Consider the following 19,625-nt stretch of genomic DNA (forward strand, 5'->3'; position numbering starts at 1 on the left):
TTTGTATTTATTTGTGAGCACATCAGCATGTCTGTGTGCCAGCTTGTTTAATGCGTCCCGGCCTGTTTATACATCAGCACAACATCATTTGTGTGAGAGCCCTGTTAGCAGATGCTGTATATAGTGTCGCTGAAGGGCAGTTTTGAAATTGGTGGTGACATGTTCAAAGTGTCCAGAGGCCATTTTGGTCTGCGCCTCTTCCCACACAAACCCCAGATGGCTCGTAAAACAATCCCTCAGTCCAGAACTTGTGCTTTGGTAAGAATGCTGCTTGAAAATAATATGAGCAACCAAGAATTAAATAAATAGATAGACGGAATTACATACCCAATTTCGTTCCCAGATAAATGGAAACCTGGTAATAAATCATCTTGTCTGGGAGAAATGGTCATTTGAGGGAAAAATGAGCTTGTAAAGAAGCCGTGCACTGCAATCCGTATTAATGATTGGAATTCTTTTACTTTGAAGAACTGAATCCTTTGAATGCGGCATGGATGATCAATTTGATTCGACAGCGTTATTTGGCATTTCTTAGAGGGAGGCTTAAAGGCTTCTGATGACTTCTACATGAGAATTAACTCAATATAAAGCCTATGACTGGTCAGTAAAAATGTAATTAGAGGAAAACAGCGGCCATAAACGGCTGTTGAGATGTTTCCTAAAATGAAGCGAGTGGAGGCTTGGACCTTGGAAAAGGTATTTGTTAATGGTATGGTATTTCTTATGTCACAAAGGCGAATGTCGACTGGGGGGGCTTGGCAGCGTTTCTTTAGCTGAGCACTGTAGTTGCTGTGATACGTCGTTTTGTATTAGGTGCAGTTGAAGCCAACAGTTGCCGGTTCGAGTCTCATGGCTGGTGGGTTGGAACTGTGGTGCCCTTGAGCAAAGTACCTTACCCTAATTGCTCCACGGGCGCTGGGATAGCTGCCCAATGCTCTGGGTGTGTGTGTGTGTGTGTGTGTTCACGACTTGCAGTGCGTGTGTTTACTACTCACTGGGATGGGTTAAATGCAGAGGTCACATTTGAGTATGCGTTGCATACTTGACAACCCTGTCACTTTCAATTTTACTTCATCATTCACTGTCTGGAGCACCGGTTGGTTGGTTAGGTCAGTGGTTCTCAAACTTTTACCGCGTGCGGCCCCTCTTGTGTACGGTGCATTCCTTCGCGTTGGTTAGTAGCCTTATTTTTTTTAAGTTTAATTACACAGAATTCATGATAAATGAATGTATTTTATAAAATGTCATAAAACTGGGGCCCCCCTGGCACCATCTCGCGGCCCCCCTGGGGGTTCTCAATTTGAGAACCACTGGGTAGGTATTTGTCCCGCCCCTCCTTCATTGTGATTGGATGACTAAGTGAAAAGTGACATTGATGAACTCAGCATTTCACCCAAGTTGAAAAAAGTCAGCAGCTGGTGTTTCACAAAGGTACAGCACTTCCATTGAAAACAATTGAATTCATACGTCGACTGCAGGAAAAATCGCTCTGGTTGACACAGTGCCTTAGATGTGATGCAGTGTACATTCTTAAAAGAGCAAGTGGTTACCATAGTCTGCCAATGTTCTGGAGTGGGTCCCCTTTTAAGTTCAGGTGGGCGATCTTTCCAAAAAGACATATCACAGTCTAATTGCATTATGGTGCTTTTCCATTGCATAGTACCCCACAGTTTGGTTTGGGTCAGGTCAGCTTATTTTTGGGTGCTTTTCCACTGGTTGCAGTACGTAGTACCCAATACTTTTTTAGTACCACCTCGGTTGGGGTTCCAAGGGACCGAGCTGATACCAAAACGTGACACTGTATATCAATGATTGGTCTGAGAGAATCGTCACTACCAGCGTCATCGCTATAATGTAAAAGATTAGCTTAACCTTCGTGTCTCGAGTATATCTGTTGTCATCTGTGCTTTGCTGTAAGTTCCTAAATTCCCCTTTAGGGATAAAAAAACATCCACAGGTTGACAATCAGAAACACCATTTTTTTCCAGACAATTTTGTGGCAGACTAAGGAATAAATGAATGTATGGGAATGTACAACGACGCTCTCACTTGTATGATGTCACAGCAGTAGGCAGCCCAAAATAACTTCATGCCTATAATCCCTCCCACTCCGAAATGTTACTAAACTCGATGGAAAAGCTAACCAAGCCAAAGTGAGGTGACCTGACCTGAGGTGGGTACTATGCAGTGGAAAAGTGCCATTAGATACTAGGATACTAAATGCAGTATCTTGGTAATGATTGGACACTTTCACTCCTTTCACTAAACATTATATAATTATTTTGCTTTTGTGTCCAAGATGACCAATATCAACATGCATAACAAAGAAAAAATGACTGCACTTTTAAAAACGTAGTTAAGCAATCAGTGTGCTTAACTTCATGCGGCACCATAAGAACCAACAGGCGGATAACATCAAAGTACCGTGAGAGCAATCTGAGAAATCATACAGAGTCTGCTTTCGAATTGCTCATGCAGTACTTTGATGTCATCCCCCTGTCATTTCTTAAGGCGCTTCGTAAAGTTGAACACACCTATAGTGAGGTGTCAGAAAATAAAATAAGACATCTAACCATAGCCCAAAAATAAAAAATATATAAATAAATGAAACCAAACTTGTAAATGCTGTTTACTTTGCTTACATGATGAAATAGTTATAATAGTAAGATATTTTGGCATAAATGTCATGCCTAAAAGTGAGTTACTTATGGCCAGACTATATCGGGTCTATAGTTATCCTACACAGTGAAATGATGGCTAATGCTTGCTGAGTTGTGAGTAGACTGGTCTGCATGCTTTCAAATCAGTCTTGTGGTATCACACGCCTGTCGGTCTGCCCAGCACTGCATGAAGTTGAACACACCTATATATGTTTGTAATATGTAATATGTTTGTTACACACACCCTGCTGAAGGCTTGTTAGCCACAATGCATCGGAGTGCAGTTGTTGTAACTGTTATCCAATATGTAATAAAGGCTTTTTGTGGATATAACCCTGAGGGCCTTGGTTGAAAACATGTTTTTTATAAAAAATAAAACATGCTGAATGTGGTTGAGGAACAGTCTATTTAGTGTGCAGACTGAGCGTGTCTGGTCTAGCACTGCTTATACTTTTTAGCACTGAATCAGAATGAGAATACAACAGAAGCAGTTTGAGAATGAGAGAATAGTAATCATCACTGTTTCCAGCTGGTCTGTCGGGAAGAATCTAGACGTGGGCTGCATCACCGCTCCCACACGTCAACATCTTCGTTCCATGCTGCAGATTTGTCAATGGCCTTTCGTGATGATCTTTAACTAGAAAAGTCCTCTGTTAAATCTCATTCACCTTCTTTATCTCTTGCCATTTGGAGAGGGAAGGACACGCTTAACTGTTTTACAGGTGGGTTTTAGGTTCTCCTGGTGATGGAAGAATTGGTCAAAAGGGTGTGCTTTTGTAAGAGTCAGTGGTGTAGTGGACAGTGCTTCGACAGGTGCAGATGCACTTCCGGCGACCCGCGTTCGAGTCACGGCTCAAGGTCCTTTGCCAATCCTATAGCCCTTTCTCTACCCTGTACTTTCCTTATGTCTATTAATTACTGTCAAATAAAGGCAAAATGGCCAAAAAAGGGTGTGCTTTTTGGAATCACCAAAATGGCCCAACAGTGTCCAGAATGTGGTGTGTTTTCTGTCTTTTTGGTGTACTTGGATAAAATGGACTGATCGACTGAATGTGCTCTTTAGAACAAAGGCTGTCATTCTTCAGTCTGTGCATTGTGTTGTTCCCGGAGTCCTTTGCTGATGTCACAACCCATAGCAAACTTGCCATTGTAAGACAGTTTAAGTAGAAGTATTTGGGAAATAAGCAAAGCTGGTTTAATAATAAAATGGCCTACACAAGTTGGATAGATTAGTCTCTGCTTTCTCTTTTCAATAACCTGTCTCTCCATCAGGACCTGTCTCTCCATCAGGAGAATGGTTGCTGAATGATAAACCACGACAGTGACAATTTTTTTTCTAGATATTCTTTTGATTTTATTGCTCTGTCTATATCAGATATAAAAGATGCTCACTTTTTATTTTATTTTATTTTGTTGACTTGCATCAGTGATACAGTCACATAATTGTTCGCATAAAAGTCACTCCGTCATACTGTATGTGGGCTCAACCCAAATTCTCCCAGAGGGTGGATGAACAAATATTTCTATTGGTCTCAATGGAGAAACTGTATGAACTGTAATTACAAGTGTCATGCCCATTCACTTCACATATGCCCACTCAAATATTTGAGGCAAGTGGGTTTCAAGTGCCAATAACAATTATTGTGATAAGTTGTTGTAGGTTAAGAAGTTTTTGTCTAAAACTGTGGGGGAGAAATTACACGTGTACTGAATTTGGTCAATACAATCAAATCAAATTACACTTTCTCAAGTTTATTTGCTCATACCTAATGTTACCAAAAATATGTATGCACTTTTTCCTATAAGGTTATTATCAATATGTAAAAAAAAAGTCAATACAATGAAAACATAAGATTTCTGATTCCCGACAATATCATTTACAGCGACCGCTGATGACAAAAAGTGGGCATGTCCAGTCCAGTTCAACTTTATGCAAATGACAAGCGACTTTCGGTAGCCACAACCAATGAGAGGGAAGCAGTGGAGTTCATGTCATCCGTCTTTCGTCATTTACTGATGGGGCAGTTACTCATTTGTTTATAGTTGTTTTTCTTAACTCTTTCACCCCCATTGACGAGTTAACTCGTCATTTAGGAGAAAATTCTTTTCTGCCAATGACGGGTTTTTCCGGCAATCCGTTTTTACGCTATTATCCACCAGATGGTGCTCTTACCCAACTTAAAAAACTCAGAAGTATCCCCTTAGGGCAAACAGTAAGACCTTGTGTAGGTTTTGATCATCGCTTTGAATTTGGGACTGTTTGCACCAGCTGTGCGTAAGTTACAATGTAGCCTATTTACGACGTAAATGGGCACTAAGTTACAACTTACGCATTACTAAATGTTTTTGCGTTGCACCATTAAACTTAGTTTGTAACAATACGTCGTAACTAAATATTTACAGAAGCCTCTGTCCATGAATAGCGGTCGGTATAAGATGTCAGCCAGATTAGATCACATCGATGAGCTCGTAATTGATTATGAACAGCCGCAAGTTCGTCAACGAGTTTTCAAGAACTGTTTTGTTTTCTTTGTACTATCCATCAATTAAAATAAGAATTTCTTCATGACTGAAATTTTCTTCCTGTTTATTTTCTTCTCCATGTGTGGGATAGATATTTTCAATTAAAAGCGTAATGTTTGGAGTTTGATAACGTTTGCTTTAACGCCTTTTTAAACTTTCAGTTTAGGCCAGTCAAGAATGAGTTTGAAATTACTCGCTGTTCAGACTATTTCCTGTTTACCTATTTGAAGGCTTGTGATTGGGTTAAGAAAAATAGACGACATTCTATGCAACAACGGATTACTTTACTGGGAGCATACGACCTACTTTCTACGATCTGCCTTAAAGGAATATTCCATTTTCTTAAAAGAAAAATCCAGATAATTTACTCACCACCATGTCATCCAAAATGTTGATGTCTTTCTTTGTTCAGTCGAGAAGAAATTATGTTTTTTGAGGAAAACATTGCAGGATTTTTCTCATTTTAATGGACTTTAATAGACACCAACAATTAACACTTAACTCAACACTTAACAGTTTTTTTTCAACTGAGTTTCAAACGAGTCTAAACGATCCCAAACGAGGCATTAGGGTCTTATCTAGCAAAACGATTGTCATTTTTTGACAAGAAAAATAAAAAATATGCTCTTTTAAACCACAACTTTTCATCCAGGTCCGGTCCAGCGCGACCTAACGTAAATGCGTAGTGACGTAGAGAGGTCACGTGTTACAGATATAAAACGCACATTTGTGGATCATTGTAAACAATAAACTGACACAAAGACATTAATTAGTATCAGTTGACATACAACAACGTAGGAACGGTCCTCTTTCAACACACTTGTAAACACTGGGGCAGAGTTTCGCGTTCGTCCTCTGTGACCTCTTGACGTCATGACGTATTGCGTGGGGTCACGCTGGCGGATCACGACCGGATCTAGACGAGAAGTTGTGGTTTAAAAGTGGATATTTTTTATTTTTCTTGTCAAAAATGACAATCGTTTCCCTAGATATGACCCTTATGCCTCGTTTGGGATCGTTTAGAGTCCTTTGAAACCTCGTTGAAAAAAACTGTTAAGTGCTGAGTTAAGTATTAAATGTTGGGCTCTATTAAAGTCCATTATGAGAAAATGAGAAAAATCCTGCAATGTTTTCCTCAAAAAATATAATTTCTTCTCGACTGAACAAAGAAAGACATCAACATTTTGGATGACATGGTGGTGAGTAAATTATCTGGATTTTTCTTTTAAGAAAATGGAATATTCCTTTAAGAATGGATGGTGGAACCAAATAAAGTACAGAGTTAGTTATAAACTAGCTAGTAGTTACTAAGCCTCTATTTGGACTTTACGTCCCAGTTAAAGTAAGAACTTACGAACGACTGGTGGAACCCTACCCTGATCTTTATCAAGATCAGCTTTTTGCTCAAAATATGGTATTTTTGAAGAAACCTACCCATATTTGAGAGCTGTTACAAAGAGAACAAAGGAAGGTAGGATGAAATGGTTATTTTAATTTGAAAGCATAGAGTCTGTTCTTTAATTTGTATGTGTATATATTTAAAGAAGAACATTTTCGGGAAGGGGAAAGAATTAAAAGGTAGCCAAAAAGGCATGCTTACTAAAACCTCTCATTATTCAAGAGATACAACAAAGATCAAAAATTCTCCTTTTCTTTTGCATTAGTAGTCCGGACACTCCAGCGGCAAGAGAATGAAGATATCTGACAAATTTTTGACACGAGGGTTCTGACAGCGAACAGGGAACGTGTCTGTTCGGCAGTTAATCTTAATATGCATTTAATGAGAACAATAAATGTGACAAGGCCTCCCGGCGCAGTCTCACCTATAGTGATTATTTTACAGTGTCTGGGGACATCAGGACACACACAATTAATGGCATTAGAGACAGACGAGGCATAATTAATGAACCGGTATGGACATGCGCCATACATATGTGTGTGTTCGTCATAACCCCACCGCTTTGATTTCACATTCACAAAGGACGCAGGACATTTGATTGCATTGTCTTTTATGTTAATTACATTGCTCATATCTTTTTCTCTTCCTCCAGCAAACATATGATTGAGTTTCCCGAGGACGTCCCGCCACTCGATGAAAGCACGGTGCCCGCATTCCACAGGAGCTGCAATGCAGCAAGCGCTCCTCCGTCCGCTGCATTATATTGCAATCGCATGACCTTTCTGGGTTTAGAAGGCAGCGATTGAGGAGTCTGTTGCTTAGTAGATAAATCCAGAGGTTCTCAGGGCTTAATGAATCGATGTTGCCAGAGTGCCTATGATGGGCGTGATGTATCCTCACCTCTGAATCTCCGGATACAATCAGGCTCCGATAGAGAAGATCACACAAATTACTGACACTGACGTTCTCAGTGGCTTGCTGATAAAAGCAGAAGGTATTTGTGTCCTGACAAGCCACTCTTTGTGTAATGGCGTGGATCGAACTGCGACGCTATTCGCTGACACAAATAGATAGGAGGGAATTAAGAAGCGCGGGAGTTAATTAAACACAAACTTGCTGCTATTGAATGGGCTTTTATTGAGTGAGAGAAGATAGAGCCAAATTGTTTCCTCGTGGTCAAAGGAAGTAATCTGATGCATCAGATGGGTTCGGTTGATTTGGCTGTGCTATTTGGCAACCTGTCTAATAAAATGTAAATCAGTCTTATGGAAATGTTTCATTAGTCACAAATTGGGAGCATCCATTGTATACTCCTCCCAGAATGCATCGCTGCCATCTTTTTGTCAACGGATTTTACTAAATTCATGTCCACGCCTAGTTAAAGGTTGGACCGTGTCCATCTTCTGTATTAAAACCCTCTATAGATGCTGCCAAAAATCTCAACACTAATCCTCTTACAGAGAAGGCTCAGAATAAAGACTTGCATCGTGTTATGAGGGCATGATGGCCAGTTCTGCTGGGAAATAAATGACTGAGTGAGGAACCAACCAGACTCCCATGATGCACTGCTGAGCTCTGTGGTCCTGCACTCTTCAGATTTACTGCTTATGCCGACACTTCATCACTTTACTCCCTGTGTGTGTGTGTGTCTGGGTGTTTAGTGCAGGGTGGTACTTATCACTGCCTGGATATAACATCACTCACACACAAAAATAAACACACAGCATCAGTTCTCAAAGAACCTCTGCCCTAACCGCTGCGCACCTCAGCGCTGATCTCCCTGCATAGCTGTTAAAATTGTTTGAGTAAAAGAAATTTGTTTTTGTTGATTGCTAACACTGTGTTCATAAATCAATCGTGTCCTTCCCTGCTCTCTGAAGATATTTTGTGCGGTAAAAAAGTGGTTCAATAAAACTGTACCCACATTCAACGACTGGTGTGTAATTTGTTAGATAGTGTTGTTTGTTTTATCAAAAGACAATGTTTCAATCTTTCTGCAGAGGTGTGAGAGGTCTGCATGTGTAACACGTCTCTCTCTCTCTCTCTCTCTGTCTATCTTTCATAATTGTCCAGTGGACCAGTTTGTCTGCACGACCTCCGCCATCGCAGATATTGTCATCCTGGTTGACGGCTCTTGGAGTATTGGACGAATCAATTTCCGTCTGGTTCGCATGTTTCTGGAAAACCTGGTTAATGCCTTTGATGTGGGAATAGACAAAACCAGGATAGGTGGGCCACCTTAATTCATTTTAATTAATTTTTCCTAATTTAATCACTGTATCTGAAAAATGTTCATGCTCCACAGCTACTCAAATGTTATTCTTGTTTAAAAAAATCAGCTGAATTCAACATTGGTATATACAATGTATGCCATATATATGGTTTAGCTTTTAATGTTATTTTTAAAAGCGTGAATAATAAAATAATGAGTTCATTCAATTATTTTAACAGTGGAAAATGTGCACGTTATAGTTTATTTATATGAATATGTGATGCTTTGAGTAATATTGTTAATGCTGTGGAGTATGTCAGCACCTTTTAAAAAAAAAATAAGTACAATGTTGATTAGAGCTGCATAACAACTAATCGTTTGCAGAATAAAAGTTTACATCATATATGTGTGTGTATTGGCTTTATGCCCAGCTGCACTACTTCCTGAACTTCAGCCAGCTCCTTGTTTCCTGTCTGCCATTATTGGACAAACTGATTAATCCAGGTGTGCCTGACATCAGTCACAACAACAATAATCAGACACATCTGGATTAATCAGTTTGTCCAATAATGGCAGACAGGAAACAAGGAAGTGGCTGAAATTCAGGAAGTAGTGCAGCTGGGCATAAAGCCTATTGTGTATAATAATTATGTACAAACATGCATGTATATACTTAAGAAATATTTACATGTTTATATACATTTTTATATTTATATATTAACTTTTTTATTTATTTAATCATTTACTCTTAAAATTATACATGCATGTGTGGGTATTTATACATAATTACACACACATATATGATGTACACAAAAACGTTTATTCTGCAAACGATTAGTTGCGATTAGTTGTTACGCAGCCCTAATGTTGACCTTAATTAGAAATAGATGTGCGTGTAAACGTGTCTGTTTTCTGTGCTTTCAGGACTGGCCCAGTACAGCGGAGATCCAAGGATTGAATGGCACTTGAATGGTTTTAGCACAAAAGATGCAGTGATAGATGCTGTGAAAAATCTGCCTTACAAGGGAGGAAACACTCTGACTGGTACGTGGCCCAAGTTTTACATTTTTGGTTTAAAGTCCCTGTCATGGAGTGTAAATATATTTAGAAAATTTAATTTTTTCTGGAAAACTGATTAAATATATATATTTTTCTAAACACAGAAACTTAAAAACGCTTTGGTCACTCTTTTCTCTTTAAATCAACATCCTAGGTCTTGCTCTTACCTACATCCAGGAGAACAGCTTTAAACCTGAGTCTGGAGCTCGTAGCGACATTCCCAAAATTGGCATTCTTATAACAGATGGGAAATCTCAGGATGATGTTCTCCCATCTGCTCAGAGCCTAAGAGATGCTGGAGTCGAGTTATTTGCCATTGGTATTAAAGGATGTTTCATTTGCCTTTCATTTGAAGTATAAAAATGCCTACACAGTTTAGATCTATACTGTACATGTACAGTAGACAGGGCTATTATCTGTCATTAATGTCAAACCCAGCCCCGTAAGTCTTAAACAACTGTGGACTTACTTTAGAGATTATCAAAACTAGAAACTTACCATAAATATTCAGAAATGAGACTTTAATTTATGTGTTTGTGGTTGCACACAGGTGTAAAGAATGCAGATGAGAATGAATTGAGGGCCATCGCCTCTAAACCAGAGGACACACATGTTTATAATGTGGCTGACTTCAGTATCATGAGCACTATAGTGGACGGTCTGACCAAGACTGTATGTGAGGGAGTGGAACTACAAGACCAAGAAATTAAACGTGAGTGATTTTACCAGCTGTTTAACAAATCAGTGACTCACAGGAACGTTCACTTCAAAGATGATTTGTGTTAATATGACAGGAGGATCTAATGCCTGTTTGTTTCTTAATTGCCAGAAAATTATTTTCCTGAAGGGACAGCGTTCCCACCCCAGGACCTGGTCACTTCTGAGATGACTGCGCACAGTTTCCGTGTGTCCTGGACTCTTGCGCCTGGCAATGTGGAAAAATACAGAGTGGTTTACCATCCAACCGGAGCAGACGTGCTGGAAGAGGTCACCAATCACCATTTACTGTAGCTCAGTGACTACTTCTAAATATGTGACCTTGCCTTTGAATATCCAGCTAAAGTATTTTTTGTGATTTACTGTATGTAAAAATTATTCTGTGAAAATATAACCTTTATATCTTTAATATCGACTAAGTAAGGTCATGTCAAAGATTGAAATGAATGTGAAATCAATGATTGAAAGTAATATTTTATTCTCCAAATCTCATAATTAGATTGAGACTTTAGCCTAGCTTTCACAGGCAGGGTCACATATTTCATTGAGCAACTGTCCAGTTATTGACTTTTATAAAACACTGAGTATTCATCAAGCCAAACCTAGAGTCACTTAAAGTAATTTCTCTTAACTTTGTATCACTTGATCACCATGTAGACTCTAAAAGATTAGATTCAGGTGTACTTTTGGAGTATGCTACACTACTCCCGATCCCAAGGGTAAAGTGCGTTTGAAGAGATAGATGTTCCTACTGTCAGAGGTCAAAGCACCAGATGTGTCAGTCAGTATTTTCTAGATCAGGGGTTTTCAAAATATGAGTCAGGACTGAGGGGCAACCTTCCGATCTCTCTGATGAAGCCAATACGGAAGTGACTTAAACTGCAATTCATTAACGGGCCACTAGAGGCTGGCTCCAAAAGGGAGTCAATTCCCATAGACCTCCATGTTAAAATGCCCAACTTTAGAGCAGAAAATAATATGTTTACAGCCTGGTACAAAAAGTGTTTTTGGGGTAAAGGGTTAAAATTATATTAAGCCTCAAAGCCTTTGCATAATTAAGGGCGTGGCCACTCGAGTGACGGGTGAACTACCACAGGTGTCACTAGAGTCTAGCTAGGTGGGCGTGGTTACTGCGAGTGATGTGCGGCCAAGATGGCGACGGCAAGCACCGCCTACTATTGGCTTAAAAAGAAACTCTTCACAAACCTATGGGTAACGTCACGGACACTACGTCCATATTTTTTACAGTCTATGGTCAGGACCCAATTGTGGGGTCGCTTGACTGTTGCGATGAATGACACAAAAACACAAAGTTTAGTTAACTTAATGACTAGCAATAACAATGATTTTGATATGATATATCATAAGGTAGGTTTAATATTGCAAATAAATATACATTTTATTAATAAACTTACAAGAAAAATGAAAGTTATTCAAAGAGAAAAAATGTGTTTTCTCATATTTCCATTTTAAAATATGTTGGTGGGTCCCGGGATAGATTATACCTATTACAACTGGGTTGTGAAATGAGAAGTTTGGGAATTGCTGCTCTAGATGACATCCAAAAAGTATCCAAATACTTTTGTCCTCATTATTAACAGTAAATCTTGTATTTCATGGTTCAAAATTAGCCTGTACCTTTTTTATTTTGGTGAATTAATGCTACTTTGGATACTTTTACTTTTTTAAAGGTGCAGTGTGTAAAATTTAGCGGCATCTACTGGTGAGGTTGGGAATTTCAACTAACGGCTTAGTCCACTGCTTACCCCTTGCTTTTGAAACAAATAGAGAAGCTACTGTAGCCGCCACCGGACAAACATGTACACATTTAGTACAAAAATGTGTCCATTAAGGGCTTCTGTAGAAAAATGGCAGCACAAAATGGCGACTTCCATGTAAGGGGACCCTCTGTGTATGTAGATAAAAATGTCTCGTTCTAAGGTAATAAACACATAACGGTTCATTGTAAAAGGTCTTTATACACCCCTGATAATATAGTTTTGTATATTATTTTGCATTTCTATCAAAAGATCCTTCTAAAAATTACACACTGCACCTTTAATGATTCAATCACTATAGATGAACAAATATAATTCAAAATTTGGGGTCCTATATGTTACTCCTTTTCTGTTTCCATTTTTTGTATGCGGTTATCAGCACAGTACTATTAATATTATGTAGTACTGTACACTCTGTTACACATTTTTGTGTTTTTTTCTCTTATTCCTTCTCCAAACTGCTGTGCCGGCCATCACAAATTGTTTTTGGTTTACAGATTGTGGTGGGCGGCACCGAGAATTCAGTCGTCCTGCAGAATTTAAACTCTCTGACCGAGTACGAGATCGCCGTGTTCGCTGTATACCGCAGCTCGGCGAGCGACGCTCTCAGAGGCAGCGAGATCACACGTGAGTTCTGCTTCACAGCCAACTGGATTCTAAAGCGGGCGTGTATCCTTCAACACAACCTCACTGTAGAACAGTAATTACCCATAAACCACATGCCCAGATCATTTTGCTAACTGCCTTTTTACTGCAGAATTCTATCATCGCTTTCCTATGTAATGTATATAAGGCAGACATCTGTCAGTAGTATCGGCAAGGTGCTAGTTGAACACTTTTAACAATCCTGAGGTCTGCAGTATTTTGGGCTTGACTGAAGATGTTTGAAGTCTTTGGTTTGCTACAGTTTAAATATGATAAATTGCACAGGCACAAGATAGTATTTTGTCAAGGAAAGACTATCCATGTGTGCCTGTTCCAGAATGAAAACCCTTCCTGCTTTTCTAACACTCTGTCAAATCCACTTTTAAAATGTCAGTCTTCCCAAAATTAAACTCAGCACACTGTTCATCTGATCTGCACACACATCAAAACACATAAAAGACAGAAGAATTCGTTTCTTACCCAGTATTTTGTCCATCGATCCAAACGTCTGTAAAACAAGAAAAATGTACTTGACAAGTAAAATTGCGGATTTGCAAAATCTGTTTCCAGAGAATATATCTTGTTGTTTGTTTTTTTAAAAACAAGTCTTTGCTTCTCAAGTAAAATTTGTTATGCTTTAAATATGTTTCGATATTTTTACTGCTTGTTGCTGAACAACAAATATCCATTGTGTGCATAAACTGTGAACATATGAAAACTGATTTTTTTTGTATGGATGTCTGGTGTGTGTATCAGTGGCACTACCCACAGTGAGTGATCTGCAGTTGTACGATGTGACTGACAACAGCATGAGAGCCCGCTGGAGGGACACAGAAGGGGCTTCGTCGTACATGATCCTGTACGCTCCACTGAGCAGTGACACTGTGGATGAAAGAGAGGTGAGGCTACAAATCGTCTTTGTGAATGTGTCTGTGCGTGCTTGTGTGAACGCTGTCGTGATGACACGTTCACCGAAATAGAAGCAGTAGAAGAATAACATTCATCACATTTGAGTTCCCTTGGTTACACTCTCATCTGTGTTTAGTCAGGGACATCGGGTAGACTACATGAATTTAAGGTTTAAAGGGAATGGTTTGCTGATTTGCCACAGCATTTTTATTAACTATTAAAAATACAAATAATTGTGTTACAATTATCCCCTACTTAAAGCAACACTATGTAGTTTTTTTTACCTTTAAATAATGTCTCTAAAATTATTTTAGTGATAGAACAACTTTCAACTGAACAAATTATACTGTTGCTGCAACCTGAGCAGCCTCCTAGCTGCTACAAGCACCCTCTGAAAGTGGCGGTGGAGGGTAGGAAACACAGCCCCACCCCTCCCCCTGCCTGCAGAAGAGTGTCTGATACCAGGCACTGTTGCGCTTTTCAACCACATGGGGGAGCTGTAAGTCATTTTTACATGGAAACTACATAGTGTTGCTTTAAGTAAAGTGAAGTTTAAAAAGGGCATGATGCTTCTGGTTTCAGTAGTCTTATGCTGTTGTTTGTGTGGTACAGCTCAAGGTGGACGAGACAGTGACTGATGTGGAGCTCAAGGGATTGATTCCAGACACAGAATATACAGTTACAGTCTATGCCCTGTTTGGAGAGGAGGCGAGTGATCCGGCAACCGCTCAGGAGACCACCAGTAAGTGACTATTCCAAAATACTCTATCCAGCAAGCAGTTAAAAGACGTCTAATAGTCGTCCAAACTCAGTCCAGATGTCTAAGCTAAAACAAGGCAAAATTTGACTGTCATTGAAAATGTAACAGATGCCCCAAAATAAATAAATAAATGAAACCAAACACCTTCTAATCACTGTCAACTTTGCTTACATGATGGAATATCTCACAAGTTATCATGTAATTTCAAGTGTATTTAGGCTAAAAGTGGGTTAGTAATAGCCAGACTATATTGGGACTGTAGTTAACCTAAAAGGTGAATACTGCTTGCTGGGTACATATCATAGACTGTAAAAATATGGACGTAATGTCCGTGACATCACCCGTAGGGTGGTGCCCGCTGTCGCCATCTTGGCCAGAATCCACGCCCGACATCACCCATAGGTTTGTGAAGAGCTTTTTTGAAGCCAATAGTAGGTGGTCTACTTTTGTAGATATAATAGCAGTGGGTAGCCATCTTGACCGCGCATCACCGCGCATCACTCACGGATAACTGAGGTGGCTGGTTGCTGAAACCACCCCCACCTAGTTGGACAGTAGTGACAGCAGTGGCAGTTCACCTGTCACTCAAGTGGCCATGCCCTTATTTATACAGAACTTAAGCCTTAATATAATTTAAACGGATGAGTTAAAAAAAAATCACCCCGCTCAAAGTTGTAATGAAGGGCAAATTAACTAAATAGACCAGAATCACATTTTGTGCCAGGCTGTAAACATATTATTGTCTACTGTAAAGTTAAGGTCTATGGCAATTTACTACCTTTTGGAGCCAGCCTCTAGTGGCCAGTCGATGAATTGCAGTTTAAGTCACTTCCGTATTGGCTTCATCAGAGAGATCGGTAGGTTGCCCCTCGACAGGCCTGGATTAACATAAGGGCTAGGTGGGGCTGAAGCCCCAGGGCCCGCGGGATTAGGTTGCCCGTGATTGGCTGGAGCAAATTAGATTGCCAAGTCATAGGTGGTTGATTTGTGTATGATAAAATAACAAGAAGTTATTGGAAAATGTGCCTGACTGATATAATTCACCGCCCTTTTTGTGCCATGACATTGGGAAACGCCCTTTTTTGTTATGCTTTTATGAAGAACATGGGTAGGGCTATAAATCGATCTTACATACTACTTTGGTTCACTTTCATCCATGCCCGTGGAAGACCCCGAGTGCAGCGGTAGCAGCCCACAGTTAGCTTCACCCCCCTGCATCGTCCCCGGTCCGCGTGGTTATACGTTTATACGTGTGAAGCGCAGATGCAGTTGCATATGATGCTACTTTATAGCTTAGTGGTAGAGCATTGTTTTAGCAGCTCAAAAGTTCATGGGTTTCGAACATTTCGATAAAAGTATCTGCCTAATGCATAAATGTAAATGAATACTTAAATGTAAGAATAAATGAATCATGGAAGCAAATACTGTACATCTGCCAATAAAGCCTACAGCTAAAAATTTAGGGCCAGATTTAGCACGAGAGCCTTTTATTGTGTGACTTCTTTTAGAGACTCCTCTCTTATTTCCTTTAGCAAATAAAAAATAACATGGCTTGGCAAACAATATTTTTGATTAATAGGCTATGTTCCTCTGGCGTTAAATAATGGTGCAAATACCAGTAATATCACACGTGCAAGCATTTAATCATTTAAATAATCTCCTCCCATAAATTTTGCATCTCAAAGGGAAACTCCTAAAAATTAGCAACAATTCCAAACCTTTTCAGCACAAATTATCCACTGCACATCTTTAGAAAATCCGACAGTCCAGCCCAGTCTCCTGAAGATGAGTATAAATAGCACGAAGTGTAAAACTCGTGCAATACATACACCAAATTCCACTTTGGCGTGCATATGATACGCCAGTCCTTCCCATTCACTTAAACGGTGCATCTTTTTTTGTCGTTTTATTTATTGGTTTCTCAATTTTTTTGCTATTTTTTTCCATTTTCGCTTGGGTTTAGGGTTAGAACAACTTTTTGTTAAATAAAAATGACATCCTAACCCAAACCCCAACTCCAAGCGACCATGGCTTAAATATGGACAAAAACATGGAGAAACCTGTATATTAAATAACCTCATTAAGCAAATCTAAAATCTAACCCTAACCCAAGCGAAAATGGTTTAAAAAACAGAAAAAAATTGAGAAACCAATAAATAAAACGACAATAAAAGATGCACCGTTTAAGTGAATGGGAAGGACTGGGGTATCATATGCACGCCAAAGTCAACACAAAAAAAGGACATCTACCCTTTGTGATTGTTTACCTTCATTTTCCTTTAAATGACTAAATCATCTTTTCCCTCTAAATTAAGACTGTATAATTGACCATCAGTACGGATCTTCCTGCAGTTTCTCTGAGACCTCCACGTAACCTGCGGGTCACTGAAGTGGATCACAGTTCGGTGCGACTCAACTGGGATGCTGTTTCCAGTAAGGTTAAAGGCTACCGTGTCATGTATGTCAAGACAGATGGTGTCCAGACCAATGAGGTGATCACCAGTACACAACAAGCTTTTGTTCCTCTCTGTTGCACTGACCAAACACACTTTCACTCTCATTTAATTAGTGATTATTAATAATTATAATAAAAATTATGTTTAAAATGTATTTAAGTGTAGCTAAATGCATCCTGCATCATTTTTTTATCCGTTCCAGGTGGTGTTGGGTCCTGTCACCAATGTCTACCTGGAAAATTTGTCTCCCGTAACTGAGTACACCGTTGCAGTTCTTGCCATGTATGATGCTGGCCAATCAGATGCTCTCAGTGGCAGATTCACTACAAGTAAGTGACTGCTGCTGAAATTGTAGGGGTTCAGTTGTGTTGTTTTAAAGCGACTAGTATATACTAAGCACTAGCAGTGGGTGTGGATTTATGCAAATGTTATCTTCAAGTACAGAAAAGACAGGGCTCACTGGTAGTCATTACTGTGAGCACAGAAAACAACAAAACTCGACTCCTGACAGCGACGCTGATTTAACATGTACATGTATCTGCATATTTTTGCTGTGTTATCCGCCTCCAAGAGAACAATTTCTCATTGCACACAGGGTCTACAATTTACACCCAGCAGGAATGCTATTGCTTTGTCTTCAATTCAGCAGGAAGTGGACACTTTCTCTGTCCTGTATAACTCTCAATTTGTCATTGGATGCTGGAATCTATTAGGTCTGGACTTTCATTTGCTAAGGTTTCTTGGTTTGTGGATATTTGGACATAGTTTGAAAATTCAGGGAAATATGTAGGGATTGTTTTTATTAAAAACTTAAAGGAATAATTTATCCAAAAATGAAAATACTGTCATTGTTTACTCACCCTCATGTTGTTCTAAACTTAAAAGAAGAAATTTTGATAAATGATGGTAACACCACACGGTTGACAATACCCATTGACATCCATGGTACTTGTTTATCCTACTATAGAAGATGGGTACTGTCAACTGTGTGCTTACCATCATTTATCTTCTTTTGTGTTCAACAGAGTAAAGAAATTCACACAGGTTTAGAACAACATGAGAGTAAATAAGGACAGGATTTTCATTTTTGGGTGAACTATCCCTCGTTGAATCAAAATTATATATTGCCTTAGTTTATTCAAAAATGAAAATGTTCTTATTATTTGCTCATCGTCATGTTGTTTCAAAATGATTCAATTACACTTTTCACTATCCACAAGTTTCTGGGGGGCGCTACTGTAAAAAAAGAATGTGGGTACAACTTCCGGTGAGGTGGCGGAAGTAATACAAATTGTATTTTGTGTGCTAGTTAGCGAAGATGCTAAATGTTTTTTGGATCATTGTTAACTTTGTAAAGTTGCAAACCTTTATGTGAGATGTCGAGTAGTTACACGAGTAAGTATGGTGGCACAAAATAAAACGCAAAGCGAATAAAAAATAAGAACGATATTGTATGGCGGAAGAGCACCTAGTTTGCAGCACTAGTGCGCTTACGCCATACAATATAGTTCTCATTTTTTATCTGCTTAGAAAATTGCCACTTTTTATTTGATGTCACCACACTCACTCGTGTAACTACTCATGTAACAGTCTTTAAATAGGGAAAACATGGAAGTGTTTGGTGGCTTCTAAATTCATCCCTGTTTGGATCCTAAGGAATATATGGGGCTAGGCTAAATGCTAACACATTTACGACACACGGTATGAATATTAAGTGCATACATTGAAAAAAGATAGGTATGTATTCATTTGTCTAAGTTGTGGTAAGAACATACTAAAATATTGAAAAACTGTGGTGTTTTCCTTTACATTACAAAGATTTAAAGATTTTTAGTGAAGGCTACTGTAAAGCAACATTTGCAGAACATGAATGAAACACAGCACACATTTCAATTTAGTACATTTATTAGTTAATAATATCATAATACAATTGTGTGCCCTTAATTGACCTTCTACAAAAGTGCTGCTACATGACTATAAGAGCATCCTGGCCCTGCAATACATTAATAACCCGCTGTCTGTACTTCACCTGTCAAGGATGCTAGCACCCAAGACTTATGATGTGATATGTGTAGGCTCTGACTCGGCTCAATGTCCGCTTTTAGATACATAAGGTCCTAGCCAACATCCTTGAATAACACCCGATCGACTTTATCACTGTGTAGTTACTGATACGCCTCTGAGCTTTTCATATTGCTCATCGCCTTACCATCACAGGCTACTGAAACTACAAAATAGCTAAAAATGCTACCGCATGTGATACAAGGCCACTTTACATCATCCTTCCAACCATTTTCCACGGAGGTAAAGGGATTGTTATTTCTTCCATTTTAAAGGCACACAAGGCAAGTCTGAGTATTATTTCTCTACTAGCTCCCCCTAGTGTCTGGGAGTAAATGCGTTCTACTGTATATCTAAGACTATACGAGACTGAAGGACACCGGGTCGGATACAGCGAACTTGCAAGTGGGGTATTCTTCCTACAGACGGTAGGGGCGGGCGAGAGA

At 39.3% G+C, this 19,625-nt stretch overlaps 1 protein-coding gene across 3 annotated transcripts in view; it reads left to right on the forward strand.

Moving 5' to 3' along the window:
- Positions 1-19,625, forward strand: part of col14a1a (collagen, type XIV, alpha 1a) — a 143,583-nt gene that overhangs the window by 35,922 nt on the left and 88,036 nt on the right. For all 3 annotated transcript variants that reach the window (XM_073811637.1, XM_065261271.2, XM_065261272.2), the window contains exons 6-15: positions 8,656-8,811; positions 9,719-9,838; positions 10,008-10,172; positions 10,404-10,565; positions 10,683-10,840; positions 12,846-12,975; positions 13,750-13,892; positions 14,515-14,644; positions 17,015-17,154; positions 17,321-17,447. In XM_073811637.1, the coding sequence (XP_073667738.1) occupies positions 8,656-8,811; positions 9,719-9,838; positions 10,008-10,172; positions 10,404-10,565; positions 10,683-10,840; positions 12,846-12,975; positions 13,750-13,892; positions 14,515-14,644; positions 17,015-17,154; positions 17,321-17,447 (1,431 nt within the window). The remainder of the gene's footprint in view (positions 1-8,655; positions 8,812-9,718; positions 9,839-10,007; positions 10,173-10,403; positions 10,566-10,682; positions 10,841-12,845; positions 12,976-13,749; positions 13,893-14,514; positions 14,645-17,014; positions 17,155-17,320; positions 17,448-19,625) is intronic.

Source organism: Paramisgurnus dabryanus, chromosome 13 (assembly GCF_030506205.2).
Source record: "Paramisgurnus dabryanus chromosome 13, PD_genome_1.1, whole genome shotgun sequence".
NCBI classification, from domain to species: Eukaryota; Metazoa; Chordata; class Actinopteri; order Cypriniformes; family Cobitidae; genus Paramisgurnus; species Paramisgurnus dabryanus.